This window comes from Hemicordylus capensis, chromosome 1, assembly GCF_027244095.1.
Source record: "Hemicordylus capensis ecotype Gifberg chromosome 1, rHemCap1.1.pri, whole genome shotgun sequence".
NCBI classification, from domain to species: Eukaryota; Metazoa; Chordata; class Lepidosauria; order Squamata; family Cordylidae; genus Hemicordylus; species Hemicordylus capensis.
The window spans coordinates 325003201-325025740 of NC_069657.1; the positions used below are offsets into that span (position 1 = coordinate 325003201).

The window sequence follows — 22540 nt, forward strand, 5'->3', positions numbered from 1 at the left end:
TATGTTTCTTTTCTTTTCTTTTTTTAAGGTTGTGAGCCCTTTGCAGACAGGGATCCATCTTTTCCCCTCCTTATTCATGTATTTGTAAATGCAAACCCCTTGGAAACTTTTGTTTAAATGTAGTATAGAAATATTAGTAGTAGCGGCAATTGTAGTAGGATCATCATCACTGCCAAAATCCGCCACTTCCGGCCCTCCATTGTAAGACTGTTAGAAAGGAACCGCAAACTTTGGGGCTTTTTCAGCCCGCCCTACTTTCTCTGCCTGCTCTTTTTGTTTTGCTGAACTTGCAGCCTGAGGAACAGTTCTGGAGAATTGGAAAACCTACTCGCTACTCCGGTTCTCATAATTAAAGATAACTATCCTATAGCGGCGTTTGGATTTAGTAGGGAAAATGGACCAGCGGCTACCTACGATTTTTACTTGGAAAGTAAGCCTCATTATGTTCAGTAAAGCTTATTCCCAAGTAAAGGTTTTACGCCCGAGCTGAGTGCAGCCGTGGTTTGCCTGCGGAAGGCTTACATCGCCATTTCAGATGTTCCGAGTCAGGGTGGGAACCAGCTAAGACCCTGAAGTGAGGTCGTGTGTTTGGCCTTGGTGGTCTCTAGCACACTTGCCTTTCCCCCTGCCGGGTCCAAATCCCCGGATTCAGTATCTGGAGTCCCAACACAAGCACCAAAGAGGTTATTCTGTGCCAGCCACACAGAATAAACCCCCCTTTCCGTCCAACTGAATAAGGGTTACCAGCCCCAGCCCGGCCCAGCCTCCTCCGGCTCAGAAAAGTTCGGCCGAGCTGAAAAGAAGAAGAACGCTCAGCTTCCATTCTTCGGTGCAGGAGGACTGTTTAGCTACAAGCTCAAGAGTGCCATGACTCTCCACGCAGAAATCGCTCTGGTTCTGGCCAGTTCCTCCGTGACTTCCGTCCTTGTGAAGTCCCCCGACGACACATCCAGGTAGATCGCTTCTCCCGCTTCTGCAGCAGCGCCGGTTCTTTGATGATCTCATCTCGTGAAGGGATTCGGTTTTACTTTGGCAGGAAGCTCTACCGCTTTCGATGGGTTTTCCTGCCACGTTTACAACTCACGCCCTTGCTTCAAAATCAACCTCAGGGGTATCAACAAACATCGCTGCCGAGTGAAGGGCACTGGGCGAGATAGGTATATTAACGTCACAGGGCGGTTCTTAGTCGAAAAGCATCTCCATGTTGATCAATGGGACTTTCTTCCAGTAAGTGTGCATAGGATTGCACAGCCTAGTCCCTGAGTCCTGCTGAGTAATTTGGGCTTACTCCCAAGGAAGCGATGTGCAGAGGACAAGAGCCCCTCAACCCAATCTCTTACTCAGAAGTAGGTCCCACTTGGCTCAACTGTCCAAATAAGCACGCAGAGCTTTGCAACGCCAGTCATTAATTGACTGGAGGTAGTAGTAGCAATTGCCCCAACTCAATTAAGAGGGAGGGCGATGGGCGTGGTGTCCCACTATATTCTGCTTAATTGTTGATTGAGCAGTAACAAGTCAGCTCAGATGGCGGCTTCAAGGGCTTGTGGATCTTTGACTAACACGCGGTTAGGTGGCAGACAGAGTTTGAAACAATGTGCCCCACGACTATTTGATAGGGTGGGCTTGTCTTCGCTTCCCCTGGTGGCAGCTGCCTTTGTCAGATCGCTTTACAGTGCTGCCACATTTGCCTCTAAAGACGACACGAGCGTTTGGATGGGTTTATTAGGAAAATGGAGACGCTGAGATGATTACTGGAGCAGGCACGGCAGAAGGGAGCTAAGAAAGGACGGCCCCAAGAGGCAAAGTCGCCGGGCATCGGTTTCTCATTCGATCCAGAAATCCACTCAAGCCGTCTTTTTCCCGCTGGGCAGCCAGAGATGCATGCCTAGCTCTGCGTTGTCCCCATAGGGGCTGGAAAGTTACTGATTAGGCCGAATTTAGAAGGGAAGTTCCCAATTCCTAGAATGCTAAAAGGGGACAGCCAGCCCTCGCCCTTGAGGGTTAATGAACAGCTCGTCGGCATCACAGGTTAATTTTTTGCCAAAAGGCTTTTTAAAAAAAAATTCTTTTCTGCTCAGGGAACCAGCCGCTTGGGCCTAGTTAATATTTCCTAAACGAATGTTTTGCTCGCCTTCCTAAAAGGCAGTTCTGTCATGTGAGATGAAGGGGCGGGGAGCCGCACATGCCAGATGTCCCCCCCCCCGCTTTTCCTACGGCAAACCCTTCTGAGTCACTGACAACCATCTGACCAGCCTCCTTCGCTCTCAGGAAGTCCTTCACATCTTGCTTTGAAGCGAAAAGAAGAAAACCTTGCCAACCACAGGGCTTTCCGTGGAATCCAACATACAATGAAGGCAGGGCATATTCATTCCAGCTAACACTCAGGCTGGAGTCTTATGTGCATTTACCAGGGGGAGTAAGTCTAACTGGTACGTACTTCCGAGTAAACATGCATAGGAGACCAAATTCAAATCAGTCCTACACTGACTGTTCTTCCGCTAGTGCAGTATCTATCTACCTGCTCCGCAAACCACTCATAGCCCTACACTAAGCGGTATCCAAAGGAAACGGCTCGAAATTCAAGAAGTACTGACTCCGCAATAGACGTACTTCGATTATGGCCCTTACAGTCGAGCCTATGCACGTTGATCAGAAATAAGGCTTTCTATGTCAAAACGGAGCTAACGCTTACTTAAGTAAGCATTCAAGGTATTTCGGGGGGTGGATGTTCGAACATTATGCCCTTTAAGTCCAGCTGCAATGAATGGGGTTTGTAAACCCGATCCTAAACCCTGAAAGCAGTGCCTACCACCACCTTAACTGAGAGTGAGATCGGCTGAATTCTGTTTCCTGTACGGTTGTCCGACCTTATGCAGATTTCCTTGGAAGCAAGTTCCGAGCAACAACTACATCACAAAGGCAACATAGCTTGTGAATCGCCTTTCATTCTTTTCTTTTTTTAATAGAAAGGCGGTTCATACGTGTATAAATAAATGAAATTGCGCGGCGTTCCACTGGATTCCCCCCCCCCCCGCGCAGTATGTAATTATGTGGCTGCATTTCTTTCTTTCTTTTTTAAATCTCTGCGTCTGTTTCTTCGTTTTTAAACATGTGATTTAACCAATGAGGCAAAGTGACTCATTTTTCCCCCTTTTGCACTTGACCTACCGCAGCCAAATTCTTGCAAATCCTCTAATTGCCTTTCCCCCCCTCCCAAGCGAGAAAAGCAGATCTCCCTTTTGCTTTGGGATTAGGCCAGCCGGGGGACGCGAAACCTTCTCTTGTAATCTGGAGAGGCTGAGAGAAGGAGCAGCGGCTGCGGCAGAATGGAAAGCCGGAGGAGGAGGAGGAGGAGGAACTCAAGCGCCGGTAGGCTGAAGGGGGATTTTCCCGGCTAAAGCGCTCGAAGACAAAAAGGAAAACATAATCTATTTTGGAAGATTTCCAAGCTACGCTACATTAACCTTCCTAGATCAAAACTAACCTTTCCGCGCCTCGCCTCCTCTTCCTCCGAGCTGAGCCTGGTTTATCATATTTACATAAGTAGCCTTAGAGGGGATGTGTCTATTATGGATCTAAGGCGCCAGCTCACATTTCCCTTGAAAAAGCCGGGCGCAGTTCCACGGTGGCTCCCCGCAACACGCACACACACACACACACACACCATTTCCATTGAAAGACTGGCTCCCCAGACCCCACACCACCACCACCCGCCTATTACCTTCACGGCCTGCCTGGCGAGTCTTTGTAATTTCCTGAAAATGAGATTTCGATTTCTAAAACAAGAAACCAATTAGTAACCAAATGAGGCGGAGGAGATCCACTCCAATCTACCTAATCCCACAGGCACCGTTTACTACCAGGCCGGCGGGATGACAAGCAGCCCCGCGGCGGCTATGCAGCTGCTGCTGTCCGCTCCTGCCCGGGAGCCCCCAGCGCGCATTTGCTCACGCCGATTCCGGGCAAAGGAGAGTGCGCTGCTGGCTCCGCCGCTTTCCCGGGTGGGGGGGGTTCTTCTAAACCCGATCTCCTTCGGCCCTAGCCTACAACGGAGCCGGTGGATTTCTCTCTCCGGTAACACTTCAAAGGCCACACTGCTATAGCCTCGCTCTCTAGGAAGCTTGTCCCGTTGAAACCAGCGGAGACTGACTTCCCAGGAAGGATGCTTGGACTAGACTGGGAGGATCTTGAATGACCCGTTTACATTTGCAGTCCAAGAAGCCTTTGCCCCACTGTGCGGGAAAGGGTGCGTAGGCTTGCAGCCCTGAAGTCAGTGGGCAGCCCCCAGTTTAAATACCGGTTTGTGGGTCGCAGGCGAGGCCAGCTCCTGCCTTCTTTTGCCTCTTGCCACACTCAGTAAATGAACTTGGCTTGGCTTGACCAGCAGTCATTTTTAAGACTCTGAACTGGGGCAGTCACTACGCGCGTTCCGGTCCTCCTACAACTTAGTCCCGAGCAGTTAGACCGAAGCCAGTAAACCTACATTTGGGAATAAGCTCCAGTGGAACAGAAAGCGAGAGAGAGCGAGAGCGCGCGAGAAAGAGAATGTCTTTGCCGAAGCCAGCTTAACAGGCTAGTGGACAGATCAGGCAGGATCCTAGAGCTGAAAGGGCCCACCAAGGAATGGGTCTTCCCTAGACCGACTCCTTCTCTCCCTGGCAAATATTGGTTCGCATCTCCTCGGACAGAGGCTGCACAGGAAAACCTGCAATCCTTCAGGCTGTTGGACTGCGGCGGATCCAAAGAAGTCCGTTGCAGTCGAATTACAGAAAGCGTGGAGGGCCAGGGGTTGGGCTTCTTCTCTCTCATCTTCTCTCCCTACGGCGGTCCATCATCCGGCCTCAAATAAACACACGGCCTACTTTAACAGAAAGGTGTTGTAAAACAGATATATAATACCGGACATTACTATTTTTTGGAGGTTCCCCCCTTGACCTTCGCCTGCTGTTTGGTTGCATTCGCAATGTCCACGAGGCACAAACAGAAGATAAAATATTTCCCTGTAGTGTGCCGTTTACTGTTACTACAATAAAATAATTTCAAGTTATAGTAAATATCACACTACAGGGATTTTCCCCCTCCTGTTTTGTGACTTAATGCAAATACAACCAAGCAGCAGGTGAATGTCTGGGGGAAAATAATCAGTAGATCGTATTAGTAGAATTATGATCTGGGGGAGTGCTTATGGGAACAGGTGCACACTACTATTATACTGCTCTATTACTTAATTTACTACTAAATTAATTACTCTTTAGTAGTAATCTACTAGACACATGTTCTGTATTGTAAGGTCCAGTACAATGTTTCCTAGTAGTAGTAACTGTAAAGGTAGGAGAAGTTAATATTAGAATATAGGAAATGGTTTATACTACCACCATTACTACCAAAACTACTACTACCACCACCACGAATGCTAACTGCCCTACAGTGACAATAACAACAGCAGGAGCAAAAGAACGTTCTACTCCTGGCTCATAAATGAATTGTCACACCAGATAGGATTTTTTTTTTTTTAAAGAGCTGCAGGCTGATCATTTATCTGTCCGAAATGATAGCCTTACATAATGTTTTGATCCACAAATGTCAGTTCCACACACTTCCTACCTTAACCACTTGATCTCTCCTGCTTTGCCTTGAAGAACAGCCAGGTGACAGTTTTGGACCTTGCCTAGACTTACCCTCCCTCTATCCCTTCCTCCCTCTTTATTTATTTATTTATTAGTTTATTTAGCTTACTTTATTGGCTAGTGATGCCAGATGCCAGAGAAACACAAGCCTTCCTATCTCAGATTCAGAAAAGTAGAGGGTTGATACAGCTGGCCATAAAGAAAGTTTGGACAGTATATAAATTTGATAAAATAAATAAAGTGACACTTTAACTACTACATTTATTTCTGTATTGGGGTAATTAAGCCAAAGCCGAAGATCCCTAGACCTGCAGTCCCCTGATCTAACACTGATGCACGTTTCACACAGGGCAATCTACCCACTCTTAGCACAGGAGTGAGCCCTGCAGGGTTTAATGGGGCTTACTTCCCAGAAAATAGGCATAGGATTTCAGCGGTACAGCTCAATCCAGCACAAGTTTTTGTATAATGCCCTTATACAAAACTATGGTGAAGCCACACCTGGAGTACTGCGTACAATTCTGGTCACCACATCTAAAAAAGGACATTGTAGAACTGGGAAAGGTGCAGAAGAGGGCAACCAAGATGATCAAGGGCCAAGAGCACCTTACTTATGAGGCAAGGCTACAACACCTGGGGCTTTTTAGTTTAGAAAAAAGAGGACTGCAGGGAGACATGATAGAGGTCTATAAAATTGTGCATGGTGTGGAGAAAGTGGATAGAGAGAAATTCTTCTCCCTCTCCAATAACACTAGAACCAGGGGACATCCATGAAATTGATTGCCAGGAAATCTAGGACCAGCAAGCGGAAGTACTTTTTCACACAACGGCATAATCCACTTGCGGAATTCTCTGCCACAAGATGTGGTGACAGCCAACAACCTGGATGGCTTTATGAGGGGTCTGGATAACTTCATGGAGGAGAGGTCTATCAACGGCTACTAGTTGGAGGCCTCAAGGCCACCTCCAGCCTCAGAGGCAGGATGCCTCTGAGTACCAGTTGCAGGGGAGTAATGGCAGGAGAGAGAGGATGCCCTCACCTCCTGCCTGTGGCTTCCAGCAGCATTTGGTGGGCCACTGTGCGAAACAGGATGCTGGACTAGATGGGCCTTGGGCCTGATCCAGCAAGGCTGTTCTTACATTCTTATATTCTAAGTACCTATTTTCAAAATTATAGCCCTACTCAGACATTATGAGGAGCGGTCGATAGATATCTGTACACATGTTCTTGTATTTGTGTGAATGGTTGTATCTTCAGTCATTTTAAAAGTGAACCTGGGCACAGAGCCCCTCAAATGCAGGCTACAGACAGGCAATGCACAATGTAGGGGTGAATAGCTGTCCCTGCATACCGATCAGTACATGCCTACACTGAACACAAATTGAAGATGTATTGAACATGTGTGAATAGGGCTTGTCTAAGTTCGTATTCTGGGCACATTGGTTGGAATGACAAGAACCAGCCCTTGATCTCAGCAGAACACCCACGTGGTGTACTTAGGGAGGGAGGTGGGACTCCTTCTGAAAGATCCTCATTTGAGGAACTGCCTCGGGGGAAAGTCTCCCTTTCACTGTCCTTTAGCTGACCAGACAGTGCGTGCAGAAAGGAGGAGGCTAAACAAGGTCAGGCCAACACCAGCTGTGAGAATTCGGGATGGAGAGCTCCGTCCTTACTTATCACTAGATTTTCCCGAAGGGACTTTGCTAATGGGACTGGAGGATAATAAGGCAGCGAACCCTCACAGACTTACTTGCGAGTAACTCCCACTGAATCCAGTGAGATTCATTTCCGAACAAACACGCCTAGGGATACACAACTGGGACTGGAAAGCAAGCCACCATCTTTTCCAGGCGTTAAAACACACGAAGTCATTTTGAGTGCCAAGCATAATTTTTATTTGAAGTTGTTTTACTTGGAAATTGGATGGTGATGATTTATTTTGATTTTCTCTCTTACTTCACTGCTGCTCTCCACCTTGATAGCAGAAAGACGGTCTAAACATCTTTAAAAGCACACATTTCACTAAAGGTGGTTTGTCTTCTGCACTACATGTCGCCAGAATCTGTTCCACCATTTGTGTATTTGTGCAGAGGTGAACATCAAAACCACAGGCAGTGCTTTGAGCTTCTTTAGTGCCGGATACTCTAGAAGAGGCAAGAAATCACCGCTGGGGATCTGCACCCTCATTCTCTCGGTGATCTGGCCGCCCTCTGGAATTATAGGTATTTGATTAATTGGGTATACAGCGCCATGCCTGTACTCCAGACCTCCATAAACTGACAGGCCCAGCCCCCAAGGATCTTACATTCAAAAGTAGACAGCGGTGCCGTATGGGGAGAGGAGGGCTCTTTTTGAGACGGCCACAGAATCGTGAAATCGAGGTTTATGTGTTGTGAATTCGGCCAATAGGGGAAGCGGCAGAGCCAGACTTTAGGGCCCTTCACCCCACCCGTACAGGCAGCTCTAATGCAAAGCTCCAAACATATTCTTTGAAAAATGCAGCTCACCAGTTAAACTTGAGCCCTTGCTTAGTTATTTAATTTGTATTTGTTTTATTGATATCCCAGCATTCTTCTTTCAGAGAACTCAAGGGGTCCCGAGGCAGTCCCCCACCCAGGCACTGACCAGATCTAAATTTCCTGGGCTTCAGCGGGGTGGCTGCAACTTGCTAGCACTGAAGTTCTTGGGGCTGATTAATCCTTAAATCTGAATATCATGCGGTGGGTTGTGTATGTGTGTGTGGTCTATATGGTCTATATCAGGGATTCTCAACGTTGGGTCCCAGATGTTATTTGCCTTCAACTCCCATAATCCCCAACCAAAGGCCACTGGGGCTGGGGATTATGGGAGTTGAAGTCTAATAACATCTGGGGGACCCAACTTTGAGAATCCCTTGTCTATATGACTGCAGGTGGGGCCTCACCTCAATGGATGCTCCTCCACATTAAAAAAATAAATAAATGCCCTGCATGTAGAAAGCCAGGGAAAGAGACCAGCTTAGCCTTCTCCCTTACATGTCCACTTCTCTATGCAGGGAGCGTTACTGGAGCAGCCCCTATGTGAGCCCCACCGGCAGTCTGAAGCGGGATAGTCCAGACACTGTTTCTCCTCCTCAGTGAGAACTAGGCCCTTGTCTTTCGATTTAACCTGGTTATAAATTCGAGCAGTCAAGCTGACTAAACAGGGGTGAGGCTAAGAGGGGGGAAACAGCAGTTCGATCACAATCGGAATAAGGAGATTATGATCGGTTTCTTCTCCCAGTTACTGAAGAATCTACAGTTAACCCTTTTTGTATGGCGCTGACTGTGGAAAGACCGCCTCATCGGGATCGTTTTCGGCTTAAGTGGGCTGCGGATCGGGGCCTCGGACTCTCCTTGGTTGTAACCGTGTCATCAGAAGCTCCTCAGCCACAAGCAAATTAATGCAGTCCTTGGCTGCAGCAAACGCCAGGCCAAATGCTTCTTCTCGCCGAGGGCCCAAAGCTGCTCCTTTCTCTTGGTTGCTCCTCTTTGTGATTCGCCAGGCTCCGAGGGCCAAAAAGCAGGGAGGATTCTCAGGCCGCCGTCTGCAGCCAGCAGCCGAAACCGAGATCTGCCATTGTTGCTAAGGAAGAAAGGGAACTTCTTACATTGTTGCCATCCGCCTTGGTGCAGGGTTCGAAATGCGCTTCACGCTTTCCGAGGAGTCTCCCTAACTCCTTGTAGGCCGAGCAGCGGCAGCTGGCTGAACAGTGAACTTCTGGTCTGGATTTCACTGTAAATACTGCTTTGAAACCAGCCGATCGCAGAGCAAGGAGTGTGTGTTTGGGAACAAGCCCCAGGAGACTCAGAACTTACTTCTGAGTAAATATGCGTAGATCTGACTAAGACATCCAGAGGCCCTGTATCCCTTTCAGTCTCAGCTCCCTAACTAGATTTTGAAAAGCTCCGAAGACCTTTTCATCCTAAGTCGAATGGTTGAATTTGCTCCATCTTGCTGAAGCGTTTCCTTTGCCTCAGAGGTCTGGAGATAACAGTCCACCAGTGCATTTTGGGCGATTTTGGGTCGAAGAGGAAGACAGACTGACTTAGCTTCTCTGGCCTATCCAAAAGTTGGTGTGATAATAAAAGAGATTACACCAACCTGACAGGGTTCAAAAGAAAGATGGCGAGAGAGAGACTCAGATTTATTTATTTTAAATGGCGTAAACAAGGCTGCCACCCTAAAGCGTCAGGCTCTGAAGAGTTAGTTGCAGGGAGCGCTCCTGTTTTGCTCAAGCAGTGTTCTGTAAAACTCAAAAGTTTGCTGTTTTGCATGGTTATGATCACCTTCTGGCATACAGTTATCCCGCTCTGTGTCTCTCAGGCTGAATTCTCAAATTAGAAGAGGGCGGCTGCTGAGGACTTGGACAGGCGCCAGCGCAAGAAGGTACAGAACGGAGAGTAGCCCCGCGCCGGACTTGAGAGACTCCCGAACCAGCCCCCTCCCACCACGTGGCCATGCCCCTTCCCTTCTGCCAGCTGCCCGACGGAGTCGGTCATCGGGCTTTCCGTAGAGTGGCAGCCGCCGCCATTTCAGCTCACAAAAGAGCACCGCTTAAGTCTCTCTGTAGGCCCTTGATCGCTTTCTGTTGCGTGCCTCAGGCGCAGATCTAATTGGACGCACCAAAAGCCGCACCCCAACGAGGAAAGGCAAAGCACTTCAGTCTAAGCTGACCTGAAGTCACAGCTAAGTATTGGTGTTTTGTCTTCAGCTTGGGGATCGAGGGAGCTTGTCAAAGGCGGGCATGCGCGAGGTAGTCTCATCCACAACCGGCCGACCCGATCCTGCGCCCTGCCACCGGCAATGCGGAACACTCCTGCTATGCCCTCACCTTTTCACCAAGGAGCTCATTAACTGTGCTTCTTGTCTTCTAAAGTGTAGCACGCAGATTTCAGGCGACCTGAGACCTCCGCCTGTCCGTGGTTTTAGGATCTGGATGCAAATACGGGTTCTTTAAGGCCCGACCCACCAGGACCATTGGTACCCGGGCTAGTGCGGAGACACGCGCATGGGGAACAAAAACAAAAACAAAACCACACTAATCAAGGAGATGTTCTGGCAGTTTCTAGTATTCAAAGTATCCAGCTCCACTGAGCTGCTCCTGTTCTCCAGGGAGAACGCTATGGAGATCAGCACGTGTCGGATCGTTACCGTAGATCTGACAGTGCCACATTTTACAGAACATAGCATTGTGACTAGAATAAAAAAAATCAGGAGGGTTTTGTAAAAAAGGATATAAATGTAAATTGAGTTTTACATTTAAACTAACATTTAAACACAAACACACAATGCTGTTCAGTTTTTCCTGTGTAGAAACCAGTCAAACACTATGGTTAATGTGCCGTGACATTTTTTTAAAATAGTGTTTATGTTTCTGTAAAATCAGTTTTATCCAAATAAACACTGCCATTAGGAGAATCACTGGGGAACAGATATGGATTCATCATTAGAGAACAGCATCGTATTTTACCAAGAAAACACGCAAGCCGATTTAATCGGGCTATAAAATGTTATGGCTCCCTGGTTTTTCATATTACCAACAAAACAGAAGGAATTTTCACATTTCACCCAGATCCATCAAAAAGGAGGCGGAGCAAATGAATTATTCCACCACATCTAATTACACTACCGATAAGAACATCGACAATTGTTTTAGTTTTTCTAAATTGATGATGATGATGATGATGATGATGATGATGATGATGATGATGATAATTTTATATAGCTATAGAGACGGCGTTTCCCCAAGAAATTATAGTTTTTCCCAATCAGTCTGATCTCTGTTTTTATCATCCATAAATCTGCTTCTGCAACAGTTATGCGAGAGCTTTCGTTCTGCACTTCACATTTCAAGTCCACATCAAAACTGGAATTAAACAAAGGGAGGCAGTTTAAAGGCTTTTAAATGAGAAAAACGTCTGTAAGAAAATAAACATTGAAACTCAAAGCTCAATCATTTCCCTCAGCAGCAAGAAAAACAGCATTAAATCACCGATCCACGTGGGAAACAAGGGCTGGTTTCCATCTCATCTTTTACTTTTCTCCCTCGGAAAATAAAATAAGAGCTGCTGATACCGAACTGCTAAACGATTTTAACTCAACCTATGTAGACCAATAAAAGCCTCCTTTTAATGACCGGGATCAGCCTTTAAATACACATTTCTCCTCCTCCCCCCACCCCAAGTTCTCTCTTTTCTTTATTTAAACTAAAAATAATGACAACCGCCAATTTAAATGTTTTTCAGTGAATGTGTGTTGATTTAAGCAGGAAATATTTTCTCTCTCCGGTCACAGAACGTCAACAACAAATCTGATCCGTTGAAATCAGTCGGGGTTTGGTTATTCGTGTCACAGGATGCAGATTACACCGAAAACCCGTCCGTGCGAGCTGTTGTCTTTAAACGGACATTTGTTTTTGAAATAGCTCGCCGGAAGGAAGACAACAGAGCAACAAACAAGCGCCCTAAGGTCCGTCTGGCAGATCATCTGCCCAGTTTTTCTTCTCGTAACCGGCAACCGTAGCAAAGGAGAAGAAAGACTTCGTGAGAGCAAGAGTCCTTGGCTTGATGGCCGTTGTTTTTGTTTCCAACAGGCTTCCTCAGCCAAACCTCGCAGGCTCTCCCCTCCAATTGGGAGATCGTTTCTTTAGAAAGCTGTGCCCACCCCCACCGCGCCCAGTTTGGCCTGGAGGGCTCGCACGCCAGCACCACGGACAGAAGAAAGGCCCCGTTCGCCTTTTATTTTGGCTTCTCGCCTGGGTGCCTCTTAAACACAGAGGCAGCAAAAACGATGCAACGATTTCCCCCCAAACCATGCGGGGAATCAGACCCGGATAGATTTTTCTTTTTTTCTTTTTTAGTGAGTCTTTTACTGCACTGTAGAATATGAAGTTATTATGTAGGGAGGAAGCAAAATCACACACACAGGCCGGCACACAGTCCAAATAATAATTTAAAAAGAAAATCACCACGTTAAACAGACCTGCAAACCAGCATCTCCTGTTAGCAATATGACCACATCGGCTTCATTGGTTAGATCCAATTCCCTGAAAGCTGGGCATTGCCAGCCTGGTCCTTCCGCCCTCCCGCCCCCTCCACCTACCTGTTCCTCGGACTCGTCTGTCAAAACGGTCCCTTGATAATCTCTGCAATGCTATACTCGGTGAATGCGGCCCACAAACTATGAACCACCCAGTGAACTCTTGGCTTGCCGTCTCGACTGAAGTGAAGGGAGGGAAGGATGCAATCCTAGAGGAACTTTCTTGGGAGGCAACTCGACGGTGGATCGAGCTCACTCAAGACCCTCTTGGGGTCGCGCTGCACCTCTCAAAAAGGAATTCACTCCCTTGGACTACCAAATTGCTAGCATCTCATAAGCTCTCCGGCGTGCCCGCGCTTAGCTACCAAGAGACTGTCCCGCCGCCTCTGTCTGGTGACATACAGGTGGAAGCTAACGTGTGTGTGCGCGCCTCTACACGTTCACAGGAATCTCTGGTCCCGAGAAAATCGTTGCGTGGATGTGAACATTGCTTTGGCTAGACATCTTGGGCATATATCTACAGTCTCCCCAATCTCTGCGTGTGTGTCCCGACATAGAACTAAGTCACCAGGCTGGGAGGAACTAATGTGGCTTCTTTTTGATGGGAGCGCTTGTATCCCTGGATTGTTCTATTTTTTATTATTATTATTGATTACTACTACTACTACTACTAGAACTAGTACTACTACTAGTAGTACTACTACTGCAAGTGGGATATGCTGGTAAATGTTGCTCCAGTCTGTAAGAGAAATGCTCCTGCTCAGGGTCCAGGGGCAACATGGAACAGGAGCTTCATCGTGGTATTCGGGACAGTTATGGGTGTTTTTTTGGGGGGGGGGATTCCAGGAGGAGAAGGGGGGAAGATCTTCCCCCCCTCTCCCCACTCCTTTAAGGCCTTCACAAACTGTGCTACATAGTGCAAGAGAGTCCGCTCAGGTCTGGGGCATCCTCCAAGCTGCATGTTATTGCGTGTAGGGGAGGGGAACTCTGAAGAGTGATGGGGGTGTGTGCCTTTTTCTTTTCTTCTTCTTCCTGAAACCTCCTTGCGTATCATGTAGGGAAGGGGGGGGTTAACCTCACTACTTGCACTGCCCCAATCTAGCCCCATCCCAGGATACTTACTGTAAGTGGCCTGAGCAAGCCAATTCCATCTAGCCCCTGCCCTCTGTTTTCCTTCCCCATAATTTGTTAAGGGTCGTTTTTTAGTTCTTATTTAAGGTAAATAAAATAACGTTTCTTTATTTTATCCCCCCTCCCCTTCAATTGACCTCTTCAGCATTCTGTCTCAGTTGCCGGCTGGCACTATGATGCAATCCTGTGCACACTTACTTAGGAGCAAGGAAGCCCTGTTTGACTTCATTAGGTGCGTCCGCTGAGTGAACACACGCAGGCCTGGAAGTCCGACCCTTTCCTGACTCCCTTGCATGGGTGGGATCGGCACATAGAAAACAATGGAGAAATCTAGGATTTTAGGTCTGGACACACCAGCATGTCCCCTTCCCACCCTCTAAACAAGAGGTAAGAGCAACTACAACAGTCTGCCTTCTACAGATAATGAGATTCATTCTGGTTATTTATTGGTCCTAATCCTCAAAAGATCCTGGCAGTTCACTAGACTCTTTTTTGGATGGGTTGGATAACATCATATAAGAAACTAACTAACTAGTTAGCTAGCTAGCAAGCAATAAAGATTTACAGACATATATGCTTCCCTGTATCCAGGGAGTCATCTGAGTATGTAGCAACAAATTACCACCTTATTGTTGTTGGATGGACCCGTTTTTGCTCCCATACGGTTAGGCACCCCCTATCTGAATTCACAAAGTCTATATGCTTATTTATGGTTTGTTAATGCTATTCAAAATAGCAAACATTAACTGGAACTTGATTACCTTTTGGTCAACTTCATTCTGAACACGCCCTTACGTCAATTACTTACACAGGAGTTGATTTAAAACTGTCCTTTTCCTTCCTCAGATCCTCCTCTGGCTTGCTCCAGAGCCCTTCGCTTCCTAGCGTGTCCCCAGTAAGGCAGGCAGGCAGGCGCGCCTAAGAGTGCTGACGCAGGAGATCAAGCTAGGCTGCCACTGCATCATCATGCCTGTCACCTTCACCCACACTATCTGTCAGTGCTGGTGGGGGAGGGCAGGAATAAGTCAAAGCTTCTCACCTTTAAGTGCATGTAACATCTTCTTCAAGGCTTCCTGCCTTGTGAGGGTGGGCAGAGGAAGATTGCGATTCCATAGAATTAGAGGGGGAAGGGGTCTGAGAGGCCATCAACCTCCTGCTGAATGAGCTACAGCATTCTCAGCAGACTGTCCAGCCTCTGCTTGAAACCCTCCAGCAAAGGAGAGCTCATCATTCCCAAGGTGATTAATGGAAACAAACTGTTCTTACTATTATGAAGTTTATCCTAAAGTTGAACCAGAATCTATCCTCCTATATACTTTCAGCCTATTGAACTTAGTCTTGCCCTCTGAGGCAGCAGAAAGCAAGACATTTGCATCTAAGTAAAAACCCTTCAGGAATTTGGAGAGAGCTATTATGACCCCTCTCGACCTTCTCTTCTCCATCCTAGACACACTGTGAGGTCATTCACACAATTAAAAACTGTGATTGTGTGGAAGCAAGGTGGGAGGAAAACCTAGGTAACTTCTCCTCCTACTTTGCTTCCACACAATCACTTCTACCCAAGTTTCCCCCCAATCTTGGTTGTAGACAATCAAAAATTGAGAGCACATACAACTCTCAAACCTGGGTAGAATACAGATTTTGATTGTGTGAATGACCTCCTAGTTTCTTCAGTTTTCCTCATAGGGCTTGTTTCCCAGCTCACTGATCATCTTTATTGACCTCTTCTGAACCCATTCAGATTTGTCCACGTTTTTCTTAAAGCAAGGCACCCAAAACTGGATACTGATGAGGTCTGGCTAGTGATGAATAATGTGGAACTATTCCTTCTCGGGACTTGGAAACTATGGTTTTATTTATGCAATCCAAAGTTACACTCACCTTTTCCCAGCTGTGTCCCATTGTATGCTCCTGATCAGCTTGTGGTTCATTGCAATTGTAAGATCCTTTTACATATACTACTGCCAAACCAGGTACCCCCAGTTCCCATACCTGTGCATATTATTTTTTAAAATCTCAGTGCAGAACTTTATTTGGTTCTGTTGAGTTTCGTATTGTTAGTTTCAGTTCAGTTTTCCACTCTGTCAAGGTCATTTTATCCCTGTCTTCTGAAACGTTAACTGTATCTTTCAGTTTTATGTCATTTACACATTTGATGAGGATTCCTTCTACCCCTCAATCTTAGTCATGGACAAATATTTTGAAGAGTACTAGATCAAGGACATTGCTCAGCAGCACTCTGTTCAAAAGCTCCCTGATGAAGAGACATTGATGAGAATGGTTTTCCAAATAACTGTAAATCATCTAGCCTGCATTTTATCAGTTTTGCTAACACAAAAAAGCATGCAAAACTAATTGCTGAAATCAAGATAAATTACACCTGCAACATTCCCATGATCATTTAAGGTAGTAATTAAAAAAAGAAATGTTAGTCTGACAGGACTTTTTTCTTGATAAATCCATACTGGCTTCTACTAATCAGTATGTTGTTATCGAGATCTGTACATATTGACTGCTTTATAAGTTGTTCTAGTATCTTGCCTAGTAGCTGAGGTCAAACCAACCAGTCTGTAGTTTTCCAGATCCTTCTTCCCGCCCGCCCCCCCTTGAAGACTGGGGCAACATTAGCCCATCTCCAGTCTTGCTGCAGCACCTCACCCATTCTCCAGAATTCCTCAAATATGACAGTGGTTCTGATAGTATGTCAGCAAGCACTTCTTGGATAGAATTCATCTGGCCCTGAACTCATTTAAAAGAATTAGTGGATTTGGGGGTTTTTTATTAAAAAAAAAACCCAAATCCATTGTTCTTGAACTGTAATCCTCACCTTCATAATTCACTCCAGTTTTGTGTAGTTGCCTGCAGTTCAGCTTTCTGCGAGAAGATGGAGGGGAAATGGAATTGAACAGTTCTGCTTTCCCTTTATTATCCATTAACATTTCACCCTCCTTACAGAACAGTGGGCCTACATACCAGAAAAGCCCCACTTTGGGGGTTGTTTTTAGCATCCCTTACCAGCCTCCGCTTGTTCTGAGCTTTAGTTTTCCTGACACTGGTTCCTATCTCATCTATTGAAAAAACAGAGAAATTTAATCCTGAAACTGAGCTCCCTTGATTGCAAATTGGTATGGATTCAAATTCAGTTTAAGATCCATGCAGATTGGAAGAGATGTGGATTATTAAAGAGGTCTGGCATTATATTCCTTTCCTTGCATGGCCCTTTGTGAGGCACTAGTGAATTAGGAAAGGAAAAACCGGAAAAGTTCATCTTCTCCACAGAAAAGAGACACAGGGTCCACCTGTCTCCAGACTGCTACATTTAACCACAGTCTCTAACTGGGTACCCATTCTCATGAAAACCCAGGCCTCAGTTCTTTGCAAAGGCATTCCATTTCAACTGAGCATGTTCACCAACATAAGATCGCAGCTTGAGGCCCATCTGCCAATTAGGGAAGAGATCAATATATTTGCCAGCCATCAGGAACTAAAGAAGCAACTCCAATTCAAACCCAGAAACGAGAGGCCCTTCACTTACAATAAAACATGTTGGCAATCAATGTGTTTAAGAGTTCCACCCAGAGCCCACTTGGTAAGGAAAGCCCCATTAAACTCAGGGGAAGTCTATGTAGCTATAATCGAGCAAATGGGTTCAAAAACCCACTGCCCCCCCCCCCAATTCCTGATGCCCCCCCCAGCTCCACCCCTCCCTATTTTCTTCCTCATCTCACTCGCTCAGAGGGGCCACTGGGGAGAGGGGCAAACATGGTCTCCTCTCCTCCAGCTCTGTGCCATAGCCCTAATGCAGTCATAAGGCTAGTTTTACAGGTGGTTTAGGATTGGGGCCCAGCACAGCCCAAAGGTGCACGAAGAGGAAATGAAATAAAGTTTTATGGCCTTCGATTTTGATTCCTCAAACAGTTAAGCTCATTGTCTCAGATCTAAACTAATGTGCTGCTGGGGGGAAAGATGATCTTCTATTAATGTTTAGACATGCCTAACTGATTTGTGGATCACTTCCTTATGGGCTTACATCCCCCATTCACACCCCCATCCTCTCTCTTCCACTTCCTCATTCTCTCCATCGTGCAAGATATTTATACATATATACGGGTAAACTGAAAGGGCGGCTACATACAAATATTTTAAATAAATACATGCAGATGGCAATCCAGAATTTGCCGACCTCAGACCACCCAGACAGACAATTTCGGAACTGCTGACATACATGTAAATAGCGACGGATTAGATGCATCGGAAAGGCGCCTGTGGCTAAGATCCTACCTGAAGGTACGTAAGCCTCACGGAAATCAATACTTCTGGATAAACATGCTTAAGGAGCGGGCTGCAAGGCTAAGATCCTCCCCACTCACTTGGAAGTAACCACACTACCTGCAAATCAATTTCCTCTCAGGTCAGTGGCCACACTCACTCAGCACACTTTATAGCCCTATCCTATACACGTCGGAAGAGAAGGTGGGCTCAGTGGAACGTACTGCCCCGTTCGTGTGCCTAAGAGTTCAGCTTATGGATTTCACTGGGTTTTAGCGCCCACAGCTCTGTTTTGGATTCTGCCCGGTGATTGGCGATCGATATTAATATTTGGGGTGGGACGTCGTATCAAACGAAGAAATCTTTGACTGAAGTACAGTCAACCTAGGCCAACCTTATCCATCCTTCGCCCACGCCAGCCGCCCCGTGGGTCGCAAAACGTCGCCGGCTGCCTCTCATTAGGCTCCCAGAGTGGTAAAAGCGGCGGCCAACACCAGAGGCAGCTCTGGCTCGCTTTGCACTTGGCCACACACAATCCCCCTGGTTCATATTCTCTCTCTCTCTCCTTCCCCCTCAGCCTCGCTCCAGCCATTCAGCTGCGTTACAAGCCCGGGGCTGCTGGGACGGAGGATCAGCTCTTCTTGGCCGCCCCTGATTGCTCGCAGCCTACAAGTAACACCATATGCTTCTTTTGATCGAACAAGCCCGCGACGGAGGCGATGGTAATTGACCAGACCTGCTGCAAAGCACGCACCAACTGTAGCCCACGGAGACCGCGGAAGCGGGCAAATCATGGCTAATCATCTTTGGAGGAATCCCACGGGCCTCGCTGGCCCACTTCGATCAGTTCCGCGTGGACAGTCGAAGGGAACCGCCTTGAACCAAACAAAAACACAAAAACCTACCCCGCTCCACTGCGTGGACCAAGCAGCCGCCCAGAAAACCATCCAAGATTTGGGCGACAAAGTAACTTCCGAACCTTTACACCTTTCATCTAAAACTGACCTTTACTTTTTGGCTGTTATTAACACTCTCAGCCAATATATTTGGGAGTAACACCTCAAACCCTGTATACACCGTTCTTTGATTGCTTTCCAAAGCACAGAGTATGATTCAAAGATAAGCACTTTTCAGCCCCTATTGACTGAAACAGAGGACGAAGGCACATGCTGTTTTTTGCTGAAAATAACGGGCAAGCGCTTCATTTTGGCTAGATCCTGCCCGTACTTACTTGGAAGCAAATTCAATTGAAATTAAGGGAACTTCTTTGAAAGTAAATGGGTTGCTTGTGAATTTCACGGATTTCAGTATAATAAGGCTGCAATCCTAGGCACACTGAACTGGCACTTGAGTCCTATTGAACACAGTGGGACTTAACAACACCACACACACAATGGGACTTACTTCCGAGTAAACATGCATAGGTTTGCTCTGTAAGTAAGAGTTTGCGGATAGATAGAAAACGTGGGAGGAAAAGCAAGAATTAAACTTATTCCAAACTGCCTATATCCATAGCCAGCCTCTATATAACTAACATAAAACTAAATTACATATTAGGAAGCATGGGTACACGATCCAGCCCCATTACTTTCCATAAGAGAGAAGTAAGCCTCTGTTGAACGATCCCGCCCCTTCAAAACTATGTACTTAACCAGTACAAGGTATATATTATCAATTGTTGATACATATTATTATTGTTGTTGTTGTTGTTATTAATTCGATTTCAAACCGCCCTTCCAAAAATGGCTCAGGGCTGTTTACACAGAGAAATAATTAATAAATAAGATGGCTTATTTATTTATTACAAAATCACGTAACGATATATACCCAAACTCTAAGCATACTGACCTAAACTCATTTGCTTTGGAAGCTCCACTGATTTCAGCTGAACTTACTTCATTTACTTCTAAATAAGCCTACTCATTATTGCAGTTCTACTTGGAAGTAAGCTCGACTTAAATTGATTAAATGTTCTTCCGAGTAAATATGGTGGGAGTTGGATTCCCCCAAAATGTCACGTACTCAGTGCTGCATTTGCTACAGTATCATTTCCACTCACAAAAGGTATACGCAGAAATGTGTCGCCGGCTATTTTCTCCTCTGACTCGTCCCGTGAATCCCACCGCCAGGTTTAATGCTTCTAACACTGTACCTGTCCCGAAAGCTAGAGATGGTCTCATATTTAGTTCTCGTTAACTCTACCGGGGAAACATCCCTCTCCAAAAAGGCTTCCGCTCCGCCCTTTCCCTATGTATGGCAATTCTTGAAATACTCAGATTATCTTCGGGTACTTCTCCCACCCCCCCCACCCGCTAGGAATAATAGCCAGGGGTTCTAATATACAAAACAATTCGTTTACTTTCTTATTTGTTGGAGAGCGATTGGAAATATCTTAACAGTCCGATTCCTATGTACACTTATATGGATGGAAGAAAGTCCTGTTTGGTTTCAGCGGACATACTTGGGGGCCTTTATTCCAAGTGGAAGGATGTTAAGTTACTCGCAAGTAAATCCCAACCAGTTCAATAGGATGTACTGCCAAGAAAGTGTGCAAAGGAGAGTAGCCCGCGTAGGACTCTCGGGAGGAAAAGTCTTGTGTCAGTAGACCAAACTTCAAAATGTTTCACCCTCTTCCTAAAACCGCACAAGGTAAACAATAAGGCTCGGCCTTAATCGCCTTGTCAGCGCTGAAAGTCGAGGCGTATGCGCCTGGATCTGTCTCTCACTTTCCTCCGCGTGTGGTTTGCCACAGATTGTTAAAGGATCGCCCTTTGTCCCCCACCCCTTTTTTAATTTCTTTTTTTTTCCGGTCAGGAATCGCACAACTAGTTTCCCCACCCTGATCGAGGAAATCTCTCCCCTCATAGTAAACGGGAGTTACTTCCAAGTAAAAAAAAAAAACTCTGAGTCTAGCATGATCTCCCCACCCCCTTCCGCCTCTCTCTCTCACACACTGGCTTCAATGTATTCCTTATCAAAATCGGGCTCTTGGACGTCAGTTCCAGATGTGCCAGGTTCATACATATTCAGGATAGGCATTTTATTTGCTTTCTTCTCTCCCCTCACCCTCATTTTTCCGCGAGACGCATCGCATCTGCCCCGACTCCTGTGCCCAATACAGAGAGACCAGGGCCACGGCCCCATCTATGTAAATATTTAGCCTGGTATTAATTCCTCTGCCTCCCCCCTCCCCGATTTATTATAAAAATATGGGCCAATTGCCCTTTTGGGCAATACACGTGGCATTGTGCGGGGCGGGGGAGACGCGCTGTTTGTTTTAGCGGAAGGCGCAGCTGAGCTCTGGGCTTTGACGCGTTGTTGACAGAGGCGCCGCCGGCTCCCCAACCAAACAAGTCCTCTGTGGCGAAAGGAAAGTGTATGCGGGCGGGGGCAGAGGAGCAGCTCGGGACAAGGGGCTTCCGGCGGCTTAACGAGTGGGCCAGATGAGGCGAGAGGAAGGCCAGCGAGGCCAGCTCTGGGCCTCCAGGATGCAGATGAATGATCGGCGCCCATCTGGCCTGCAAGGCGGGCTGGAAAGGCGCGGACCCCTCTCAACCCACCTACCTTCTGGGAAAACCACGCGCATTTTGAGATAGCTGGTGGTGAGCCGGATGATGGAGGCCTTGTCCAGCTGCGAGGTGATGGCCGAGGGCAAAGGCAGCAGCTTGGCCAGTTCATAGAATTCGCTGTTTTCTTTCTCCCGTCTCGTCCGGGCAGCATTTTTGGACTTCTCTTTCATGGTGGTTTCTTCCCCCTTCTCTCTGGCCAGCCGAGCTCCACAGATGCATCCAAGAAGAGGGGAGCCCCGCTCAGTTGGAACAAGCCATGTTCTGGAGGAGGCCTCTCCCTCTCCAAGTCACCTCTGGGAAGCCTCCGGCATGGCTTCGAGGACGCAGAGGAAGGAGCAGGTCAGAGCGGGGGACAGGGAGAAAACCATCGAGGTGTTTGCTCGCTTTCGACGAGCTGGGGACGAGTGAGGGTTGCTGCCGCGAATCCAACTCGGAGAAAGAATCTCAAAGCGGGATCCCAAAATTCAGATCTCGGCAGGCCAGTCCGGGGACCCTTGAGGTTGTCTTTCTCTGGAGGCGGCACATGTAAGTCCTTGTAAAAAAGGCAGCAGCAGCAGCAGTCGTGGCAGCCCTTTCCCTCTCATCCTTCTTCTTTGGAGGATCTCCGGCCTTTGGCCAGGACGCGAGCGACCTTTCCGCTGCTGGCCTTGGGGAGTCAGCCGATGCAGGCCGCTTCCTTCACGCAGCTGCGAAGACAACAGCGGTGGGGTGAGGAGAGAGAGGGATCGAAAGGTTAATTCTCAAGGCAAGTCCAGAAAATATCCCCTTGGGCATTGGAGAGCCTTCCCTGGTAGGAGCTACGGGGGCAGCCCTGTGTTGTGTTTTGTTTTGACTTGGGTGCAAGGCCCATTGGACACAGTGGGACATTCTTCCAAGTCAACAGG

General features: G+C 47.0%; 1 protein-coding gene across 1 annotated transcript in view; it reads right to left on the minus strand.

Annotated features, from left to right (window-relative positions):
• SIM1 (SIM bHLH transcription factor 1) overlaps nucleotides 1–21826 on the minus strand; it is a 75915-nt gene extending 54089 nt beyond the window's left edge. The window contains exon 1 of the mRNA XM_053283514.1: nucleotides 21652–21826. Within this exon, the coding sequence (XP_053139489.1) occupies nucleotides 21652–21826 (175 nt within the window). The remainder of the gene's footprint in view (nucleotides 1–21651) is intronic.
• Between the last annotated feature and the right edge of the window lie 714 nt (nucleotides 21827–22540).